We start from the raw sequence: 20,449 nt of genomic DNA, 5'->3' as shown, positions 1-20,449 counted from the left end.
GTAGGGAGAGAAGAGACATTTAGATATTTAAAACATAAATTTGAATGTGGTAAATGCCACAGGACAGGTACAAAGTATTATGGAAGCTCAGAAGAAAGATACATTACTTATACCTGGGAGGATCAGTACAATTTTCATTGCATCGTTTGTAGATTTTGACTAGGTTTTTAAAAATTTCTCTAATTTCCCCTAAAATTTTGTGCAAAGTTAAAACAAGCAAATTAAAAAAAAATTCACATTTGAATAATTCAGCTTCCTGCATACTTATATTTATCACGTTTGACTTACTCAGTTGTTCTTAAACCTGGTAGTGCATCAGAATCATCTCGATAGCCTCGTAAAATTACAGATTCTTGGGCCTCACTTCAAACTACTTCATCAGAATCTTAGGGCAGGGATGAGAGGGTGGGGGGCTGGGAGGGTTGGGGAAGGAAGGCCTAGGAATCTGAATTTGTTAAATAATACTTTATTATTTTTCATATTATAATATTTCATTATAATATTATTAATATTTCATATTATATTATTAATATTTCATATCCAGATAATTCTGATATGGTCAGTCAGTGGCAGTGTTTGGCAATTTCTGTGTTAGATTCTATATTTCATAAATTCCATTTGATGATCAAATTTCTTTCAGAATTCGGGAAGGGACCAAAGAAGACCTTTGCCCCACCTGCACAAAAACTGCATAGCCTGATGCCCTATAACCTTAACTCATCGAAGGAGGAGATCCTGGGAATCAGTTCCCCAGAGGCAGAGACCAGGCCAAGCCTGCTAAAGGCCAGGTTAGAGAAGAAGAAGCAGAAAACAACCAAAGAGAATGGTACAGGCAGTGGCCAGGAGCTAAAAGGAAAGGCTCAAGACAACAAGAAAGCAGAGAAGAAAGAAAAGGTAAAAATCACAATGATGGGCTCTAGTGGGACAGTTTCTCCTAGTCACCCAGCCTGGGCAAACAGGATCTTTTCATTTCAGAAGACATTTAAATATTTATAACATAAATTTGAATGTAGTAAATCCCACAGGGAAAATTCATCCTGTAGTTTCAGTTTTTGATTTCTTTTTGGGGCTTCTATTTTCTTCTCTAAGAGGTAAAAAGTGTTTTGATGAAAGCGTTTAGCAGGGCATACTGGGCAGGGAGGGGCTGAGGTGGGATGGAGGTGAGAGTAGAAGTAGACAGAAATTTTATAAACTTTTTCCTTTTCTTTGACTCCTTTACTCCCAGGAGATCTGGGATAGAATTTATGGAATCCTTAGGTTGACTTTATGCTCTCAGTCTTGTGAACTTACTGCCTCATCTAAAGGAGGCTTCCTTGACTAGTCACAGAGGAGGACTGGGGAAAGATGAGCAGTTTTTCTCCCCTACCCTTCTCTCTGCAGGGAAAATCAACTCTTACAAATGCAGAATTTGAGGAGCTTGTCCAGATTGTGCTACAGAAGTCCCTCCAGGAGTGCTTGGGTATGGCTTATAGTGAGAGTAAAAGAGTTTCAGTTTGGCCAAGAAATTGTTATCTGAGGGGTAGAGTAAGTCGATAGCGTCTCTCCTTCCCTCCATCTTTCTAAGTAAGGAAATATTAGATGAGACTTTGAAATAGTTTTAAATACTTCATCTTCTATCAACAGGACTATAGCTAAACCACCTTAGACAGAGGGTACAGACTTTTAGAAAAGTAGATTACATTGACTTCAGAATATAAAAATAGTTTCATCTAGATTTTTAAAATGTAATTTAAATTTATTTCTATATGTTTACAGTCTTCATAGAAAAGATAAATTATTTTTCCCAGATTTGAAGAACTTAGTCTCCATCTCCATCTCCCCTTGTATATTTCTGTTTCTAATACTGCTTTAACATATGCTCAGGAATTTGATTTTAGAATAAGGAACTCTATAGCATAGGTCGTGAGGCCTTCTCCATAAGGTCATGAGGCTAAGGACAGTGATTTGACATTTTCAGCTATTCTTAGGTATACTTCCATTCCTAGAGAAAGTTTGAGGAGCAAATGATATAAAACATGGTACATAAAATTTCTGTTATGTACACAAAATAAAATTAACATTACCTGGCTGTCCTAGAATAGGCAAATCAATCTGGAAAGGCTTGCAGAAGGATATAGATTTGTAGTTTTTCCTGAGAATTAAAAAACTTGAAAGTTGGAACTTCCCTGGTAGCACAGTGGTTGAGACTCCACGCTCCCAATGCAGGGGGCCCGGGTTCAATCCCTGGTTGGGGAACTAAATCCCACATGCATGCCGCAACTAAGGAGCCGGTGAGCTGCAACTAAGTAGACTGTGAGCCACAGCTGAGGACCCTGCCTGCTGCAACTGAGACCTGGCACAACTAAATAAATAAATAAATAAATATTAAAAAAAGAAAAAAAAAACTTGAAAGTTCTATGGTGTGGCAAAAGTCCAAAGGTAAGCTCTTCCAGGCAACTGATGGGAGATATTTTAATGAAAATTTACAGTTTGGAAATAATGGAGTAGCTGTTTTCTTTAATTGCTTCTCTGCTTATAGTATTTTGTTTTGGGAGGGATGGCATCTAGCCTCGATTTTGCAGAGACTTCCTGTGCCCAGCCTACAAGATGTACCCAGTTAGACAAGGAACCAGGAATTGCTTCTTCTACTACTGATAATAATAATGCTGATGGGTAAGTTTATCCCAGTGAGGAGAGTTGATCACAGGGTAGACTTAATATTGATAAATGGTTATCCATCTATCTATCTATGTAGTCATTTTTCATATCTCTATAGCTTTCTCTCATCTCAGGAAAGATACTTGAGTTGGGAAAAATAGGCTAGTAGATGGATAAAATGACCTCAGGAGGCCATAGAGAGCTTACAATTCTTCTGTCCTCCTAACTTTTATCCTTGGGTTTTTTCAAAAGAGGGGTACTACAAATTGCCCCTTTATACCTTTTAATTAAAAATCTTATTTGCAGAGAGAGGGTAGTGGTACCGCATATTCTAGAGATTTCAGCCTCTCACGAAGGTGGAGTAATCCCTGATATAAAGACATCTAAGCCAGGCCAGCCAGATCCTGCACCCTCTGAGAAGAAATTCAATAAACTCTCCTTAAGCAAAAGAAAGAAGGCCGCTCGTAAGTATAGTCAGATACATTTTGACACCTGGCTCAAGTACTTACTCCATGAAATTAGGGAATTGGACAGTGGGCATACTGAGAATTTTCAGCCCAAGACTTGAAACTATTGAGCTATGATTCTTCTTCCTTCTTTAACTGACCTCTGCTATCTACAAAGATTCTCTTCTTCATCTCTCTACCCTACAATCTTTTCTTTTTTTTTTTTTTGCGGTACGCAGGCCTCTCACTGTTGTGGCCTCTCCTTTTGCGGAGCACAGGCTCCAGACGCACAGGCTCAGCGGCATGGCTCATGTGTTTTCTTTTATCTTCCCAGAAAATGAGAAAATGGAGAAAGCCCAAAGTGGACATGAGCACAGGCAGAAAGACCAACTGAAGAAAACAGTTCAGGATCATTCTCAGATCAGGGACCAACAAAAAGGAGAGGGAAGTGGTTTTGGTGAGTTCAACCATGGTTTGAAAAACCTACCTTGGGCTTGAAAATTGGAGGTGGAGGAGAGAGGTAAGGGTTAGGATGTTAGAGGAAATTCTGCAAAGACTATAATTTATCCCTCACAGCTGCTTGTTAGAGGATGTGGTGCTGAGGAAGAGAGAGAACTATTTCATTCATTCAGTTATTAAGTCATATAATCCACAGGTGTTTGGTGCTTGCTAAATTCTAGGCATTTTAAGAGGTACTGAGTAAATGCAGAGGAAACAAATATAAGCCTGTCCCGCGCGAGAGAAGCTTGTGAGGAAGGCCAACAAGAAAGCTACAAATTGGGAGTAGTCCTGGAAAAGTTTCCAAGAAAAAGATATCACTTGAGCCAGATCTTGAAGTATAATTTAGTCAGACGAACTAAGGTGGGAATGGGGGTCAGAGTGATAATTATTGGCAGAGTAATGGAGGAGGGCTAATGTTTGTAGCTTTTGGGTATTTTGGGGAGTAGGAGGTTGTAGGGATGGGGGAGATAAGGTTAGAGGCAAGTAAGCCCCAGATCTTAAAGGACCTTACAAGTCAGGCTAAGGAAGTTGGATTTTATTTTAAAAGTAAAGAGGAACGATTGACATTAAGTAGGCAAAACTTGATAAGATTTGCATTTTAGAAAGCTTGCTCTGACACTAGCATGGAAGATGGATTGGCAGGAGAAAGACTAGACCCATAGAAATAATTATCCAGGCAAGGAAGACAGACAATAGTAGTGAAGAGGAAGAGATAAAATAGAGATCTTTAGGATGCAAGATCAATATGATACGATTGCTGCTGGGTATGAGAGCTGAAGAAGAGTGAGGCCTCTAGGATGGTCCTGTTTTCCGGCATGAGTGACTGAGTGGATGAAGAATCATGATCTGAAGTGGAAAATATAGAAGAAAGAGCAAGTTGAAGATGATGGATTGAGCTTTGCCTGAGTTAGGGGGTCTGTGATGAGATTTAGAGCTCAAGAAAGGGGTCTGGGCTCTCGGAGATACAGATTCGGGAGTCATCTGCATCAATAGGAATAGATGAAATTTTCCAAGAAGAGGGTGTAGAGTGAAAAGGGAACATTGGATAAAAACCCTGGGGGAGCATAATGTTTAGGGTTGAGCAGAGGAAGAGGTACCCAGGGAGAAAGCTAAGAAGAACTAAGAGAAAGCTCAGAAAGGTAGGAGGAAAACTAGGAGAGTGTGGTATCACAGATTCCAGGGGAGGAGAGGATGTCAAGAAAGAGGGAGTGTTTAGCCATGTTAAATGCTACTACAGAGATAACAAAAAGAATAAAGATTTGAAAATCAACAGATATCACAGTTAGGAAATCATTAGGGTTGATTAGAGCAACCATAGGGGTTGGTGAGGGTGAATGGCAGGTTATTGTTGGTTGAAGAATAGATACTTTTTTCAATTAGTTTAAATGTGAAAACTAGGAGGGAAAAAATAGTAAATAAAGGGGAGTGGGTATAAAGTAGATGGAAGATTTTTCTTTCTTTTTTTTTTTAGCTTTCTTTTAAAAGAAAGACACTTGCCCTCTTTATTGTCAGCATATTTATATGCTGAGGGAAAATTGTTTATAGAGAGGGAGCGATTAAAGAAGAGAATGAGAAGAGAACCAGAGGGTTTATTTTGAGTCTGAAAGGACCCAGCCTTTCAGATTGGATGGAGGGAAATAAGGATGCATATAGATTTATTTATTCTTTTAACAATAGTTTTTAATGCCTTATATTATATGCCAGGCATTGTGCTGGGTACTAGAAATATATTAGTGAACAAAATAGATAATCCTTGCTGTCATAGAATTTACAGTTTTAGTGTGCTAGATAGATAACAAACAAATACATTGTGTGAAATAACCTTGGTAATATTGGGAAATTTTAGTATGATAAATAAAATAGATCATACAATATATTAGTATGTTTAAAATTTTGAAAATAAGTAGACTTAATCTGGGGGAAAACAGGCTTGCACCAAAAAAGAAAAAAACCCAAAAACCAGAACCCTAAGGTTAAGGAACAGTGGACTAAACGGTCAGCTGGTGTCTAATAGGCATGCGTGTATATACATATATATATAATTTGGATTATAGAAGAATAATATGGTTTGTACCTACTGGAAAGAAAACTCTAGGAAGACTATGCAGGTACGAAACAAGGTAGTCTAGGGCAGTAAACCACTCCTCGTGTTGTAATGACATGGCAATCAGTATAAAGAGCTGGAGGTATAAGTCTAATTTGGGCAGTCGGGTGTGGTCTGGGTAGTAGTGTTCCATCTGTAACTCTCAGTATTAAGACGAGGGATAGATTTTAGACTGGGAGATGGAATTTCACTCCTTTGGCAGTGCTCGTGAGTTGAATTGTGGTTGTAGTGACTGTGTAAGCCTCTTCCTATTAATGAACCACTCTTCCTGTTTTTCACAGTTGCCAAGGAGAGGTGGGTGCTCCTGGAGCAGGAAGTAGAAAGGGAGTATCCAGTAAATAAAATGTGCATTAAGTTCTGTGAAGGGAAGGAAAAGAATGTCATGAGAGGAAATGGTGGAGACCTAATTAAGATTGGGTCAGCTAGAGAAAGCATTTGTAAGGAAATAACATTTAAGCTGAAACCTGGAGCAAGACTAGAAGTTAGCGAAGTGAAGCGTAGGAGACAGTTTTAGGTAAGGTGGAGATTGTCTTACTCCAGGTACTAAAAGAAAGCTGGTATAATTGGGATTCAGAGAGCAAGGGAAGCAAGGCTGGAAAGTGGCTCTGGATAAATGTAAGGAGGTAGGCAGTGGCTAGATCAAAGACCATGTTACAAAGTGAGAATTTTATCTTAAGTGTAGTGGGAAGCCCCTGGTGGGTTTTAACCAGGGAAGTGACATCATCAAATTGATGTTTTAAAAGTACCCCTTTGGTGATTAATTGGAGAATGGAGTATGGGGAGACAAGAGTAGACCAGCTAGGAAGTTAGTGCTAGGATTAGATATTTTGGTGGCTTGGATTAGGATGATGCAGGAGACAAGAAGTGAATGGTTTTAAGATATATTTTAGAGGTAAAATTATCAGAACTTGGTAATGAGCTGGATATTGGGAGGTGAGAGAGAGGAGAGGGTTTGTCAAAGATGATTGGCTTCTGGCTTGAGCAGTTATGTGAAAGGAGGTGGGAAAAGACAGTTCTGTAGGATAAGATCAAGCATTTGGGTTTGGGCCCATTAGGTTTGAGATCGTTGTGAGACATCCAGATAGAGATACCAAAGAGCAAGATGGCTATAGGAACCGGGAGCTCAGAACAGAGGCTGTTAACGTACTTCTGTGTGTTGTCAGGTGTGAAAGTGGATTTCAAAGCTGAGGGAATGGATGAGCCGGCCTCAGGAGAAAGTGCAGCATGGGGAGTGAAGACCCATGATTAGGCTTTGGAACTCCAACTCAGGGATTTAGAGATTGGACAGAGAGCGAGGAGAATTCAGTAAAAGAGAATGAGGAGGGAGTTACCAGAAAGATGGGATGGGGAAACGGGAGAATGAGAGATCACAGAACCCAAGAAAGCTAGTGTTTCAAGAATGAGCAGTCAACTGAAATGCTCTTGACCTGTGTCTATGACATCAGCCTTCATTATCACAGAGCCACATCGTGAGCCTCAGACACTGTTTTCAAACACCTCTTCTAAGTCGCTTGAGAGGAAACTTTAAGGAACTGTATGTCTTTAAAAACTGTCATTGGAAAGTTCATCCTAAACCATAAATATCTAGTTTTATAGCATTAGGATGATTTTCCCCCACTCATTTCCTCTTTAATATTCATTATTTTTACAACCACCGTTTATTTGATTGATCTCTGTTCACTTTTATGGTCCCTGGCCCTTTCCCCCACTCTTTTTCTAGTCTTTCCAGGTCACCTCTGTAAACATCCAAAACTATCATTGGAAACTGTCTTTTCAGACTAATATATCATTCTCAACCAGTACTTTATTCTTCAAAATAAAGTAATTGAGAAGGTGATCCATAATATGAGATATTGTGAAGGGACCCAAATGTAAGCCAACTGCTTTTCTGAGGGATGAGTTTGGTGGGATGGAGGGCATCCCTTATGTTTCGGCATTCAAGGTAAAATTTGACAGTGGGAGAGTGAACTAACTAGAGAAACATATTGGTTGATATTGTTAGCTGTGAATATATAGTATACCTAGGTGGCTGGTCAGTGATTTTTCTCTAGCAATGCTCAGTCAAATGAGTATAGGCACAGAAAAAGGAGAATGGGTTCATTCAGAATTGTGTTTGCTAGCTGGGCGGGAGGAAGGACAGAGGGAAAGAGAGTTGTTGATGTCTGCAAGAGAATCTAAGGAAATCAAACCTGCGTAAGTACAGAGTGAAGAAAAATAATTAATCTTAATTGCTACTAGATTGAGAGAAAGGTAGGGGCCAGTGGATTGGAGATCTAGATAAACTTAAAGTTGCCACAGGGGTCTTGGAGCAAGTAAGGTGGAAGAATGGGGCGTTTTTATCAGAGAGGGGTTTAGATAAGTGGTTCAGGGGAGTGTGCGGTCCCTGCAGATGACTGGGTGTGGCATGCAGGGTGGGAGTGGGTTCCTGAGGTGAGGGGGTGACCGAGGTGGCATGGAGGAGAACATACGGAGTGCCTTGTGAGTTTATTCCTGTGGCTGTAGTGGTCATCTACGAGGGCAGGAGGTGGAGAGGAGAAGACTGAACCAGATGCCAGCATCGTGACAAGGGTGATGAGAGGGCAGTGTAGTCCCATGGCATAGACCTCGAGGGTTTTATAGGAGGGAGGGTTTTATAGGAGGGAGGATAGTAATGGTCTGCAAGTGTCAATGGGGAGTAAGGATGATGCTGACCCCACTTTCTGGCGTGGGGTATGTGAGAAGGACAGGCTCTTCTTAGAGGGCTTCAGCGGTGGGGTGGGGTCAGGTTGGGGCAGTGTCATTAGCGCATCACCAGATTTCAGAAAGGAGGCAGAATTTCAGAGAAGAGATTGAAGACATGTGGACTTTTGTTGCTTTTGTTTGGAATCCCAAAGACTATAGTGGAAGAGTTTGGGAGGGAGAGAGGAGAGGCTATGTGGGATGTTGGGTCGACTTAGAAGATGTGGGGATAGAGAAAGGTGGGGATGAGAGTTTGGAAGGTAATGGATAAAAGGAGTGTTTGGCCATTGAGCACAGCCTGAAGTAAACAGTTTGAGAAACGATAGGCTTAAACCTGTCTTTTGGAGAGGGGTGAACTCAGAGCTGTTGGTCCCAAAGGCTGCAACTTGGTGATTTGGTGTCAGGTTAATTTGTTGAGGTTGAAACAGGAACTCCAGATGCTGTGCACAAAAGAGGTGCTGGTTAGTCCTTCAGAAGAACTTTTTAGTAGTGACATGCCCTCAGAGAAATGAGGCACTAGCCAGAAATATGCCAGACAACCTTTTTAAGAACTGTCAGTACAGGAAACACTCCTTTCTGCCTTGGGGGAGGAGAGCTGATAGCATGGTATAGGAGAAAGATTGAGATGTGAGACCTGGGCTCTAAGTTCAGCTTTGCCACCAATTTGGACTGATCTTTAGCAGTCAGTTATCTCCTCTGAGCTTTTGGTTTTACCATTTATAAATTAGGGATTGGATGAGTTGATCTCTAAGGCTTTGTGTTTCTGGCAGAGGTGGTGGCGGCAGGGAGTATATTGATTTTAATTAAATTGAAGGAGGAAGAACATATTTTTGAGTCTCTTATATCAGGCTTTTTCCTGTGACAGGTCAATGTCTAGTCTGGGTCCAGTGTTCCTCCCCAAACTGTGAGAAATGGAGGCGGCTACGTGGGAACATTGACCCCTCAGTCCTCCCAGATAATTGGTCCTGTGACCAGAATACAGGTAGAATGGAGTGGAAATTTTTTTTTTCAGTTTTTATTGTTCGTCCCTTTCTTTCCCTGCTTCCATCCTTTAGATTAAATATGACAAAAGTATAGTTAGGACTCCAGGGGTCCTTGTAGTTAGTGTTTGGGGAGAGGGAGGGATCTTGCTGTCATGACAAGATGAATCTGGCATAAAGGGCTAGAGGAAGACACCCTGAAGAGCTATGTTGTGAGGAGAGTCCTGGAATCTAAACATATGTTCTGAGTGAATTCCATCTTCTTCAGCATTGGTTTGAGCCTGTCAATCTGATTAGATTGTTGGTATTGGGTTGGCAGATAGGAAGGGATATGGGATGTATGGGGAAAAGCCAGTGAGAGAGATTCAGTGTCTTAGAATTCTAGAATGTTTGAAACTCCTTGAAAGAGATTATGAAGCTCTAGCCTAGCCCAGCTATTTTACAGATGAGAAAACAGAATATCAGAGAAATTACCTTCATTATGTTACACTGATGGAAGCAGGGTCAGACTCGTGGGATGTAGGTAGAAGTTTGGAGTCTCTTTCTACAGAGCATAACGAGGCAACTCTCCTACTTCTCCAGGCTCTGGCTGCATTTCCTTCATGGGTCTCCCAGGTGTCCTTTTGGTCCTACCTGCTGCATATACCAATTTCTTCTTGTCCTCTCCTCTGCCCTCATCCAGATTTTCACCTTATGAGGCTCTTTCCGTCCCTTCATTCCTCCTCTCTTTTGGCAGATTTGGAGTATAATCACTGTGATATCCCTGAGGAGACCTGGACAGGGCATGAGAATGAAGTGGCCTATGCCTCCTACATCCCAGGATCCATCATCTGGGCCAAGCAATACGGTTACCCCTGGTAGGGCGCTATGGCAGAGTCAGAGCATCCTTCATGAACTTGGGAGTGGTAGATTCAAGCAGGGAGGGAAGGAAATGGAAGGGATTTATAATGGAGATGATACCTGCCTTAGAAAGAGCATGGGTGAGGGAGAGTATAAAGTGCTAAGCTTGGAGGCTTTGAAAGAACCTGTTTTCTAGAGGTTTCACGATGGAGGTGGTATCTCCCTGGAAAAAAGGGTTGGACAGTTCTACCCTGGATGGGTAGAAAGAGAAGAGTGGCTCTAAGATATTTTTTTAGACATTGGGAAATGAGAGATATACAAAGTAAAGAGAACAAGGAAGGGTGGAATAGCTTCTTTTTTGGAGATGTCCCTAGTCAAAAGATTTTGTTCTCAGGATTGCCAGAAGGCCTAGAAGGATAAGGTATTTTTACTAGGAAGATTCTGAGCTTCTTTGTACATTGATGGAAGTCACTTCAATCATTTGGTAGTGACCACTGTGGAGGGTTGACAGAGGGGTCTATTTTGGGGGTCCTTTATTTGCAAAACATATTGCCCTTTTATGTACATGTATATTGATGAGTTTGTGTTCTGTTCACCTAACCCCTTCTCTTCCACCCCCTACACCCATCTGTCTTCTCCAGGTGGCCAGGCATGGTAGAATCTGATCCTGACCTGGGGGAATATTTTCTTTTTGCATCTCATCTTGATTCCCTGCCAGTGAGTTCTCCTGATTCAGGGTGGGTAGGTGCTCAGGCCAAAGTAATGAACAAATCCATCCTAACAGATGTACAGAGTTAGAAATATAGACATAGCCAGCAGACACAAGCAGAAACAGATTCTTAGCTAGAGTGACAAAAAGATATAGAAACAAATTTGTATCTAATTAAAATTTATTCATTACTAGGACATTCATGTTTTGATAAATATGCTTTGGTTAGGACTCCTGAGGTCAGAATGGAAGAACAATGGAATGAGGTGGGATATGTGGGTCAGGTTTAAAGGAACAGAGAAGGCCCAGCCCCTCCTTCCTTGTAAATCCTCAGTTCTTCTCCTGCCTTTTCTGGCTAGAGGGCCAAAGCAAGAAGAAGGACAAGAGTCTATAACAGAACCATCTTTTATTACAGTCCAAGTACCATGTGACATTTTTTGGAGAAACAGTCTCTCGTGCTTGGATCCCAGTCAACATGCTTAAGAACTTCCAGGAGCTATCCCTGGAGTTAGCTGCAGTGGTGAGTAACCCTCAGGGGTCAGTTGTGATATAGGGAACTTGAAAAACTAAATCTTCTCTTTATTAAACCTGATTTCTCCCAGGGGAAGCTGTGTGAGGAGAAAGTACGTATCTGACCAAGTATGCAAGGGTGAGGTTATTCATGAGGTACACTTCTTTCTACCAGGATTGCAGCAGGATAATGATTTTTCTTAGTCTCTTTCCCTGTCTGCAGATAGAGGGCCTTCCTAAAGACCATGGTTTTCTACAGTTTAGCCAAAGCAGGTGTGATAGAAATGAAGGCACAGATTAACTTGGGATTTCTCAGTCTCGACACTTGACATTTTGGGCCAGATAATTTTTTGTTGTGAGGGGATTCCTAGGCGTTGTAGGAGGTTTAGCAGCATCCTTGGCATCCTACTGGCATCTAGCCAGTAGGACCCCTAACCCTAGCTGTGACAACCAAAAAATTGTCTCTAGACATTGCCAAATATATTCTGGGGGGGAAAATCTCCCCTGGTTGAGAACCACTGAATTAACTAAATAATATTTCTTCCCTATAATCAGTTTGGGCTTGATGAGCCTTGCAAATGAGCAGAGGTTTAGGAGCTCAGGGACCTTAGAAAATCAGGCAGTGAGTACTAAATGAAGCAGCTGGATCTAAAGAAACTTGTGAGAAGCTTAGAAGTACAGTCATCTGAACTCCTTTAATTTTGCCTTTACAAATTTCCATGGGCTTTACTTTGGAGAGGACACCAAAATGTTGGTTGAAAATTTTACTAGGAATTGATGAAAGGTTTGTTTGGGTATAAGACGGGATTGTGTCTCTGAGCTCAAAAGATTAAGAATAGGAGTATCATATCAATACCAGAAACTGGAAATAAATGTAAAGATAATGTCTGGTGAGTAGCAGTTTGTTGGAGTTACTTTTCTGAAATCTTTCATTTCAGAAAAAGTGCAGGAATAAGGACTTCAGCCAGAAACTGGGGGCAGCCCTGATGATGGCTCAAGAGGCAGAGCAGATCAGTATTCAGGTGGGCAAGTTTAGATCACATACCTGCTTCTCTTTGGGACTTGGGACACAAAGCAAGTTATGCATTTCCTACTGAAGAAAACCGGTTGTCCTTCCCCATTACACAGTCTTAGTCCTAGAACTAGTCTTTTCTTCCCAGGCCAGCTTCCCTTGATGCCTTAAATCATCCATTCTTTTCCCTACCCTTGGACAAATGGGATCTTTTCTCAGTCCAAACAGGGACTGTTAGTAGGGGGAATCCCACCAACCTATTTAACTTCGAGTCTCAGATGTATGTACCTTATCTTCTCTCTTATGTGGAGTCAGTTTTTACCCTCAGATTCTGCTTTTGGGTGGGGTAGAGAATGACAGTGAATTTCCCCTTCCCAGTTATTAACTGAATTATAAACAAGCTGGAAAAAGAAGTTATAATAATATTGTATATTATAATATTATAACATTATAATAGTTAAGCTCTACAAAATCTAGATAGAAAGTATGAAATTTCAAGTGAAAATGGTATGGAATATTAATACAAATTCTATAACTAAAAACCTTGAAGACAGAGGACAAAAATAGCCCCTGGGAGAGTAGTAGATGATGCTTTTGTTCCTTGGTTCCCTCAGGAGCGGGTTAACCTGTTTGGTTTCTGGAGCCGATACAGTGGATCTGACTACAGTGGGGAAGGAAAAGGTAGGATAAGTAGGAGGTTAAAGACTAGAGAGAGAGGGAAGGGATTCCTTCATGAGGGCAGCAACTGAAGCTTTTATTTTATATCCAGTATCATCAACCTAGTTCTGGATTCTATAATAGGAGGCTCTTCATGAATGCCATTGACCAAGTGTCCAGGATGGATGGATGCACAGATGGGTAGAGAGAGGAATGGAGAAAAAAAGGGAGTAGGGAGGGAGGGTGCATGTTGAATAGTGACAGGACTTTGAAAAGGGTGGAACCATGATAATCTAGGATCAGATTTCGTGGAGAAAATGTGACTTGGACCTGAAAGGCAGAATTAGAAGACTGATTCTCTGGGATCAGCTCCACTAACTCATCACCTATTTTATCGGATAAATTATTTAGCCTTTCCTTCCTATTCCTGTTCTAGACGTAATGCTCTCTGGGGCTAACAGCTTAGATTCCTGCTTGGAGAAAGAAGAGGAAGAGTCAGAGTTGGAGGAAGAGGAGGAAGAGCAACAAAAAAAAGTAAGATTGATCTTGGGGATTCCTTTTAGGAGATTGCTGTAGGCCATCTGGTTAGCATGGATTTATATTTTCTAAGGAACCGTCCTGTCCCTGCATCAGAGTAGCCCTGACTGGCTGGCTGGTTTTATCTCTTAGGGGGTCTTCAGGGAAGGAGAGTCTCCTCTTTCCTCAGTTATTCTCTCTAATATCTCATATCTCTAGGAACTTATCTTTTGATTACAATCTCAGTTCCTACTGTAGTTCTTTGGTTCCTACTGGAGCAATTTCAGAGAATAGCAAGTTGCCTCTCTTCACTGTCCTTTCTTCCCTTTGTGAACACTTAGGATATTCATTATTTTATTTCCTTAGTCTGTTTTCAGGCATATAAAATACATATATTTTTCATATTTAAAGACTTTTTAAGAGCAGTTTTTTGTTCACAGGAAAACTGAGAAGAAGGTACAGAGAGTCCCTGTGTACCTCCTGCCCTCACACATGTATAGCCTCCTCTGTTATCAACATCCCACCAGAGTGGTGCGTTTGTTTACAGTTGCTGAACCTACATTGACACATCATAATCACACAAAGCCCATAGTTTACATTAGGACTCACTCTTGGTGTTGTACATTCTATGGGCCTGGACAAATACATAATGACACATATCCATCATTATGGTATCATACAGAGTATTTTTACTGCCCTAAAAATTTTGTGTGTTCCATTTACTCATCCCTTTTCTCCCATACCCCTTAACCACTGACAACCACTGATTTTTTTTTACTGTCTCCATAGTTTTGCCTTCTCTGAAATACCATATAGTGGGAATCATACAGTATGTGTAACCTTCTCAGACTAGCTTCTTTCGCTTACAGCTATGCATTTATGATTCCTCCATGTATTCTCATGGCTTATAGCTCATTTATTAATTATTTTTGGCTGAATAATATTGTATTTTTCTGGATATACCACAGTTTATTTATACATTCACCTACAGAAGGACATCTTGGTTGCTTCCAAGTTTGAGCAATTGTGGATAAAGCCACTATACCTATGGTTTTGTGGGAACATAAGTTTTTAACTCCTTTGGAGTAAATATTAGGGAGCTTAATTGCTGGATTGTATGGTAAGAGTATGTTTTGTTTTGTAAGAAACCATCAAACTGTCTTCCAAAGTGGCTGTACCATTTTGCATTCCCACCGACAATGAATGAGAGTTCCTATTGCTCCACATCCTTGCTGGCATTTGGTATTGTTAGTGTTCTGGATTTTGGCCATTTTAATAGGTGTGTAGTGGTATCTTGTTGTTTTAATTTGCATTTTCCTGATGACATATGATGTGGAGCATCTTTTTATATTCTTATTGGCCATTTGTATATCTCCTTTGGTGAGATATCCATTAAGGTGTGTGGCCCATTTTTAAATTGAGTTGTTTATTTTCTTATTGTTGAGTTTTATGAGTTCTTTGTATGTTTTTATTTTTTATTTTATTGAAGTATAGTTGATTTATAATATGTTAGTTTCATATGTGTACAGTGATTCAGTGCCATATATATATATTCTTTTTCAGATTCTTTTCCCTTATAGGTTGTTACAAAATATTGTGATATATAGTAGGTCCTTGTTGGTTATCTATTTTATATATAGTAGTGTATATATGTTAATCTCAAGCTCCTAATTTATTCCTCCCCTCTTTCCCCTTTGGTAACCATAACTTTGTTTTCTATGTCTGTGGGTCTATTTCTGTTTTGTAAATAAGTTCATTTGTCTTTGTTTATTTTAGATAATAGTCCTCTATCGTGAGTCTTTTTTTTTTTTTTTTTTCGGTACGCGGGCCTCTCACGGTTGTGGCCTCTCCTGTTGTGGAGCACAGGCTCCGGACGCGCAGGCTCCGGACACGTAGGCTCAGCAGCCACAGCCCACGGGCCCAGCCGCCCCGCGGCATGTGGGATCCTCCCGGACCGGGGCACGAACCCGTGTCCCCTGCATCGGCAGGCAGACTCCCAACCACTGCGCCACCAGGGAAGCCCCTCAATTATTTCTTTTATGGATTGTGCCTTCAGTGTTGTACATAAAAACTCATTGCCATACCCAAGGTTATCCAGATTTTCTCCTGTGTTATCGTCTAGCAGTTTTATAGCTTTACATTTTACACTGGGATCTATAATACATTTTCAGTTAATTTTTGTGAGGGGTATAAGGTTTGTGCCTAGATTAATTTTTTTTGTAGTTCCACCACTATTTGTTGAAAAGACTATCTTTGCTCCATTGTATTGCCTTTGCTTCGTTGTTAAAGATCAGCTGACTATATTTATCTGGGTCTGTTTCTGGGCTCTCTAGTCTGTTCCATTGACCTATTTGTCTGTTCTTTTACCAATACCACACTGTCTTGATTATGGTAGCTTTACACTAAGTCTTGAAGTTAGATAGGGTCAATCCCCCAACTTTGTCCTTCTCTTTCAATATTGTATTGGCTATTCTAGATCTATTGTTTTTCCATATAACTTTAGAATCAGTTTGTTGGTATCCACAGAATAACTTGCTGGGATTTTGATTGAAGTTACATTGATTCTATAGATCAAGCTGGGAAAAACTAACATCTTGACAATATTGAATCTTCTTATCTACAAACATGGACTATTTCTCCATTTATTTAGTTTTTCATTGATTTCATTCACTGGAGTTTTGTAGTTTTCCTCATATAGACCTTGTGTATATTTTGCTAGATTTATACCTAATTACTTAATTTTTTTGGTGCTAATATGAATGGTATATAAATGTATTTTTAAATATCAAATTCCATTTTATATTGCTGGTATGTAGAAAAGTGATGAACTTTTGTATATAACCTTGTGTCCTGCAACCTTGCTATAATCACTTATTAGTTCCTAGAGTTTTTAGTTGATACTTTTGGATTTTCTACATAGATAATCATGTCACCTGCAAACACAATTTCATTTCTTCCTTCTCAGTCTCTATACCTTTTATTTCCTTTGTCTTATTGCATTAGGTGGAACTTCCACTATGATGTTGAAAAGGAGTGGTGAGAGGGGACATCCTTGCCTTATTCTTGATCTTAGTGGGAAAGCTTCTAGTTTCTCACCATTAAGTGTGATGTTAGTTGTAGGTTTTGTGTATATATTCTTTATGAAGTTGAGGAAGTTCCTCTCTATTCCTTATTTACTGAGAATTTTTATTATGAATGGGTGTTGGATTTTGTCAAATGCTTTTTCTGCATCTATTGATAGGATCACATGATTTTTCTTTCTTAGCTGTTGATGTGATGGATTACATGAATTGATTTTCGAATGTTGAACTAGCCTTGCATGCCTTGGATAAATCTCACTTGTTCATGGTGTATAATTCTTCTTATACATTGTTGGATTTGATTTGCCTAATATGTTGTTGAGGATTTTTACGTCTCTTCATCAGACATATTGATCTATAGTTTTCTTTTCTTGTAATGTCTTTGTCTGGTTTCGGTATTAGGGTAATGCTGGCCTCATAGAATCAGTTAGGAAATACTCTCTGCTTCTGTCCTCTGAAGGAGATTATAGAGAATTGGTATAATCTGTTCACTAAATGTTTAGTAAAATTCACTGTGAACCCATCTGGGCCTGGTGCTTTCTGTTCTAGAAGGATATTAGTTACTGATTCAATTTATTTATTAGATATAGGCCTATTCAAGTTGTCTATTTCTTCTTGTGTGAGTTTTGGCAGATTGTGTCTTTTAAGGAAGTGGTCCGTTTCATCTTGGTTATCAAATTTGTGGGCATAACATTCTTTGTTGTATTCCTTTATTAGTCTTTTAATATCCTTGGGATCTATAGTGATGTCGCCTCTTTAATTTCTGATATTAATTTGTTTCCTCTCTCTTTTTTCTTAGTTAGTCTACCTGAGGCTTATCAATTTTATTGATCATTTCAACGAACCAACTTTTAGTTTTGTTGATTTTTTCCTATGGATTTCCTGTTTTCAATTTCATTGATTTATGCTCTAATTATATATTTTCTTCTGCTTGCTTTGGATTTAACTTGCTCTTTTTCTAATTTTTCTGGTTTCCTAAGGTTGAAACCTACATCATTGATTTTAGATCTTTCTTTTTTTCTAATATATCATTCAATGCTATAAATTTCCCACTAAGCACTGCTTTCACTGCATCCCACAAATTTTGATAAGTTGTATTTTCATTTTATTTAGTTCAGTACATTAAAAAATTTCTCTTAAGATTTCTTCTTTGACCTATGTTATTTAGAAGTATGTTGTTTAATATCCACGTGTTTTGGGATTTTTCCAGTTATCTCTCTGTTAATTCCATTGTGGTATAAAAGCAGACATAGTATGATTTCTATTCTTTTTTTTTTTTTGGCGGCTCTGGGTCTTCATTGCTGTGCATGAGCTTTCTCTAGTTGTGGCGAGCGGAGGCTACTCATCATTGCGGTGCACAGGCTTCTCATTGCAGTGGCTTCTCTTGTTGCAGAGCACAAGCTCTAGGCACACAGGCTTCAGTAGTTGTGGCGAGTGGGCTCTAGAGCGCAGGTGCAGTAGTTGTGGCGCACGGGCTCAGTTGCTCCATGGTATGTGGGATCTTCCCGGACCAGGGCTCGAACCCGTGTCCCCTGCACTGGCAGGCGGGTTCTTAACCACTGCACCACCAGGGAAGCCCCTGATTTCTATTCTTTTAAAGTTGTTAATTTGTATTTTATGGCCCAGTGGTCAGTCTTGGTGAGTGCTCCATGTGAGCTTGAGAAGAATGTGTATTCTGCTGTTGTTGGATAAAGTAGTCTATAGATGCCAGTTATATCTAGTTGATTGATGGTGTCGTTGAGTTCAACTGTGTCCTCACTGATTTTCTGCCTGCTGAACCTGTCGATTTATGATAGAGGGTTGTTGAAATTTCCAGCTATGATAGTGGAATCAACTATTTCTCTTTGCAGTTCTGTCAGTTTTTGCCTCATGTAGTTTGGTGTTCTCTTGTTAGGTGCATACACTTTAAGGATTGCTATGTGTTCTTGGAGAATTAACCCCTTTATCATTATGTAATGCACTTTTTTATCCCTGATAACTTTACTTGCTTTGAAGTCTGCTCTGTCTGAAATTAACATATAGCTACTCCTGCTTTCTTTTTTTTTTTTTTTTTTTTTGCAGTACGCGGGCCTCTCACTGTTGTGGCCTCTCCCGTTGCGGAGCACAGGCTCTGGACACGCAGGCTCAGCGGCCATGGCTCATGGGCCCAGCCGCTCCGCGGCATGTGGGATCTTCCCGGACCAGGGCACGAACCCGTGTCCCCTGCATTGGCAGGCGGACTCTCAACCACTGCGCCACCAGGGAAGCCCACTCCTGCTTTCTTTTGATTAGTGTTAGCGTGGTATATTTTTCTGCATCCATTTACTTTTACAATCTATATGTGTCTTTATATTTAAAGTGGGGTTCTTGTAGACAATATATAGTTGGGTCTTGTTTTTTGATCCATTCAGACAATCTGTGTCTTTTAATTGGTCATTTTAGACAGTCATTTAGACTGTTGATGTTCAAAGTAATTATTAATACAGTTGTATTATTATCTACAATATTTGTTACTGTTTTCTATTTGTTGCCCTTGTTCTTTCTTCCTGCTTTTGTCTTCCATTCTTTTTCTGCCTTTTGTGGTTTTGATTGAGCTTTTATATGATTCCATTTTCTCCCCTTCCTTAGCATATCAGGTAAGATTTTTTTTTCCCTTTGGCTTCTTTCAGGACTTTAATTTTCTGTAGTTTGAAAATAATATGCCTTGGTGTGACTGTTTGGCATTTATCCTTCTTGGTGTTCTCTGAGCTTCCTGGATCTGTGGTTTGGTGTCTGACATTAATTTGGGAAATTCTCAGTCATTATTGTTTTCAATATTTCTCTTTTTCTTATCCTTCTGGTATTCCCATTACACATATCTATACATTCTGTAGTCATCCTACAATCTTTGGATATTGCATTCTTTTTTCCAGTCTTTGTTCTCTTTGATTTTCAGTTTTGAAGGTTTCTTTTGAGATATCCTCAAGTTCAGAGATTCTTTCCTCAGCTGTGACCAGTCTACCAATAAGCTCATCAAAAGCACTCTTCATTTTAGTTACAGTGTTTTTGATCCTCAGCATTTCTTTTTGATTCTTTCTTAGGATTTCCATCTCTTTGCTGACATTGCTCATCTGTTCTTGAATGCTGTCTACTTTAGCCTTCAGAGCCCTGTGCATATTAATCATATTTGCTTTAAATTTCCAATCTGATAATTCTCTAGCATGTTTGGTTTTGATACTTTTTTAAAATTAATTTATTTATTTTTGGCTGCGTTGAGTCTTCATTGCTGCACGTGGGCTTTCTCTAGTTGCAGGGAGCGGGGGCTACTCTTTGTTGCAGTGCGCAGGCTTCTCATTGCAGTGGCTTCTCTTGTTGTGGAGCACAGGCTTCAGTATTTGTGGCACGCGGGCTCAGTAGTTGTGGCTCATGGGCTGTAGAGCTGAGGCTCAGTAGTTGTGGCTCACGGGCTTAGTTGCTCCGTAGCATGTGGGATCTTCCCGGACCAGGGCTCGAACCCGTGTCCCCTGCATTGGCAGGCGGATTCTTAACCACTGTGCCACCAAGGAAGTCCCTGGTTTTGATACTTGCTCTGTCTCTTCAGGTTGTGTTTTTGCCATTTGATATGCCTTGTAGTTTTTTTCTTGATTGCCAAACATGATGTGCTGTAAGTATATCTTTAGTAATGTGGTGGTAAGGTGTCAGGGGAGGGGAAGTGTTCTATATCCTGTGATTGGGTCTAAGTCTATTAATGAACTTATGCCCCTGGACTGTAAACTTCACA

General features: G+C 40.0%; 1 protein-coding gene across 4 annotated transcripts in view; it reads left to right on the top strand.

The window, feature by feature from the left end:
* ZCWPW1 (zinc finger CW-type and PWWP domain containing 1) overlaps positions 1-20,449 on the top strand; it is a 34,290-nt gene that overhangs the window by 7,535 nt on the left and 6,306 nt on the right. For 3 of the 4 annotated variants that reach the window (XM_089895712.1, XM_022587880.3, XM_089895711.1), the window contains exons 4-15: positions 641-894; positions 1,381-1,459; positions 2,562-2,652; positions 2,944-3,101; positions 3,418-3,540; positions 9,272-9,388; positions 10,123-10,243; positions 10,868-10,943; positions 11,351-11,455; positions 12,384-12,467; positions 13,072-13,138; positions 13,551-13,648. In XM_089895712.1, the coding sequence (XP_089751838.1) occupies positions 641-894; positions 1,381-1,459; positions 2,562-2,652; positions 2,944-3,101; positions 3,418-3,540; positions 9,272-9,388; positions 10,123-10,243; positions 10,868-10,943; positions 11,351-11,455; positions 12,384-12,467; positions 13,072-13,138; positions 13,551-13,648 (1,373 nt within the window). The remainder of the gene's footprint in view (positions 1-640; positions 895-1,380; positions 1,460-2,561; positions 2,653-2,943; positions 3,102-3,417; positions 3,541-9,271; positions 9,389-10,122; positions 10,244-10,867; positions 10,944-11,350; positions 11,456-12,383; positions 12,468-13,071; positions 13,139-13,550; positions 13,649-20,449) is intronic. The other variant, XM_089895713.1, reaches the window with a different exon arrangement.

This window comes from Delphinapterus leucas, chromosome 15 (assembly GCF_059928025.1).
Source record: "Delphinapterus leucas isolate spDelLeu-1000000601 "Yukka" chromosome 15, BTC_Dleu_Yukka2, whole genome shotgun sequence".
NCBI lineage: Eukaryota > Metazoa > Chordata > Mammalia > Artiodactyla > Monodontidae > Delphinapterus > Delphinapterus leucas.
The sequence above is the reverse complement of the archived record's forward strand: the minus strand, read 5'-3'. Positions and strand labels throughout refer to the sequence as shown.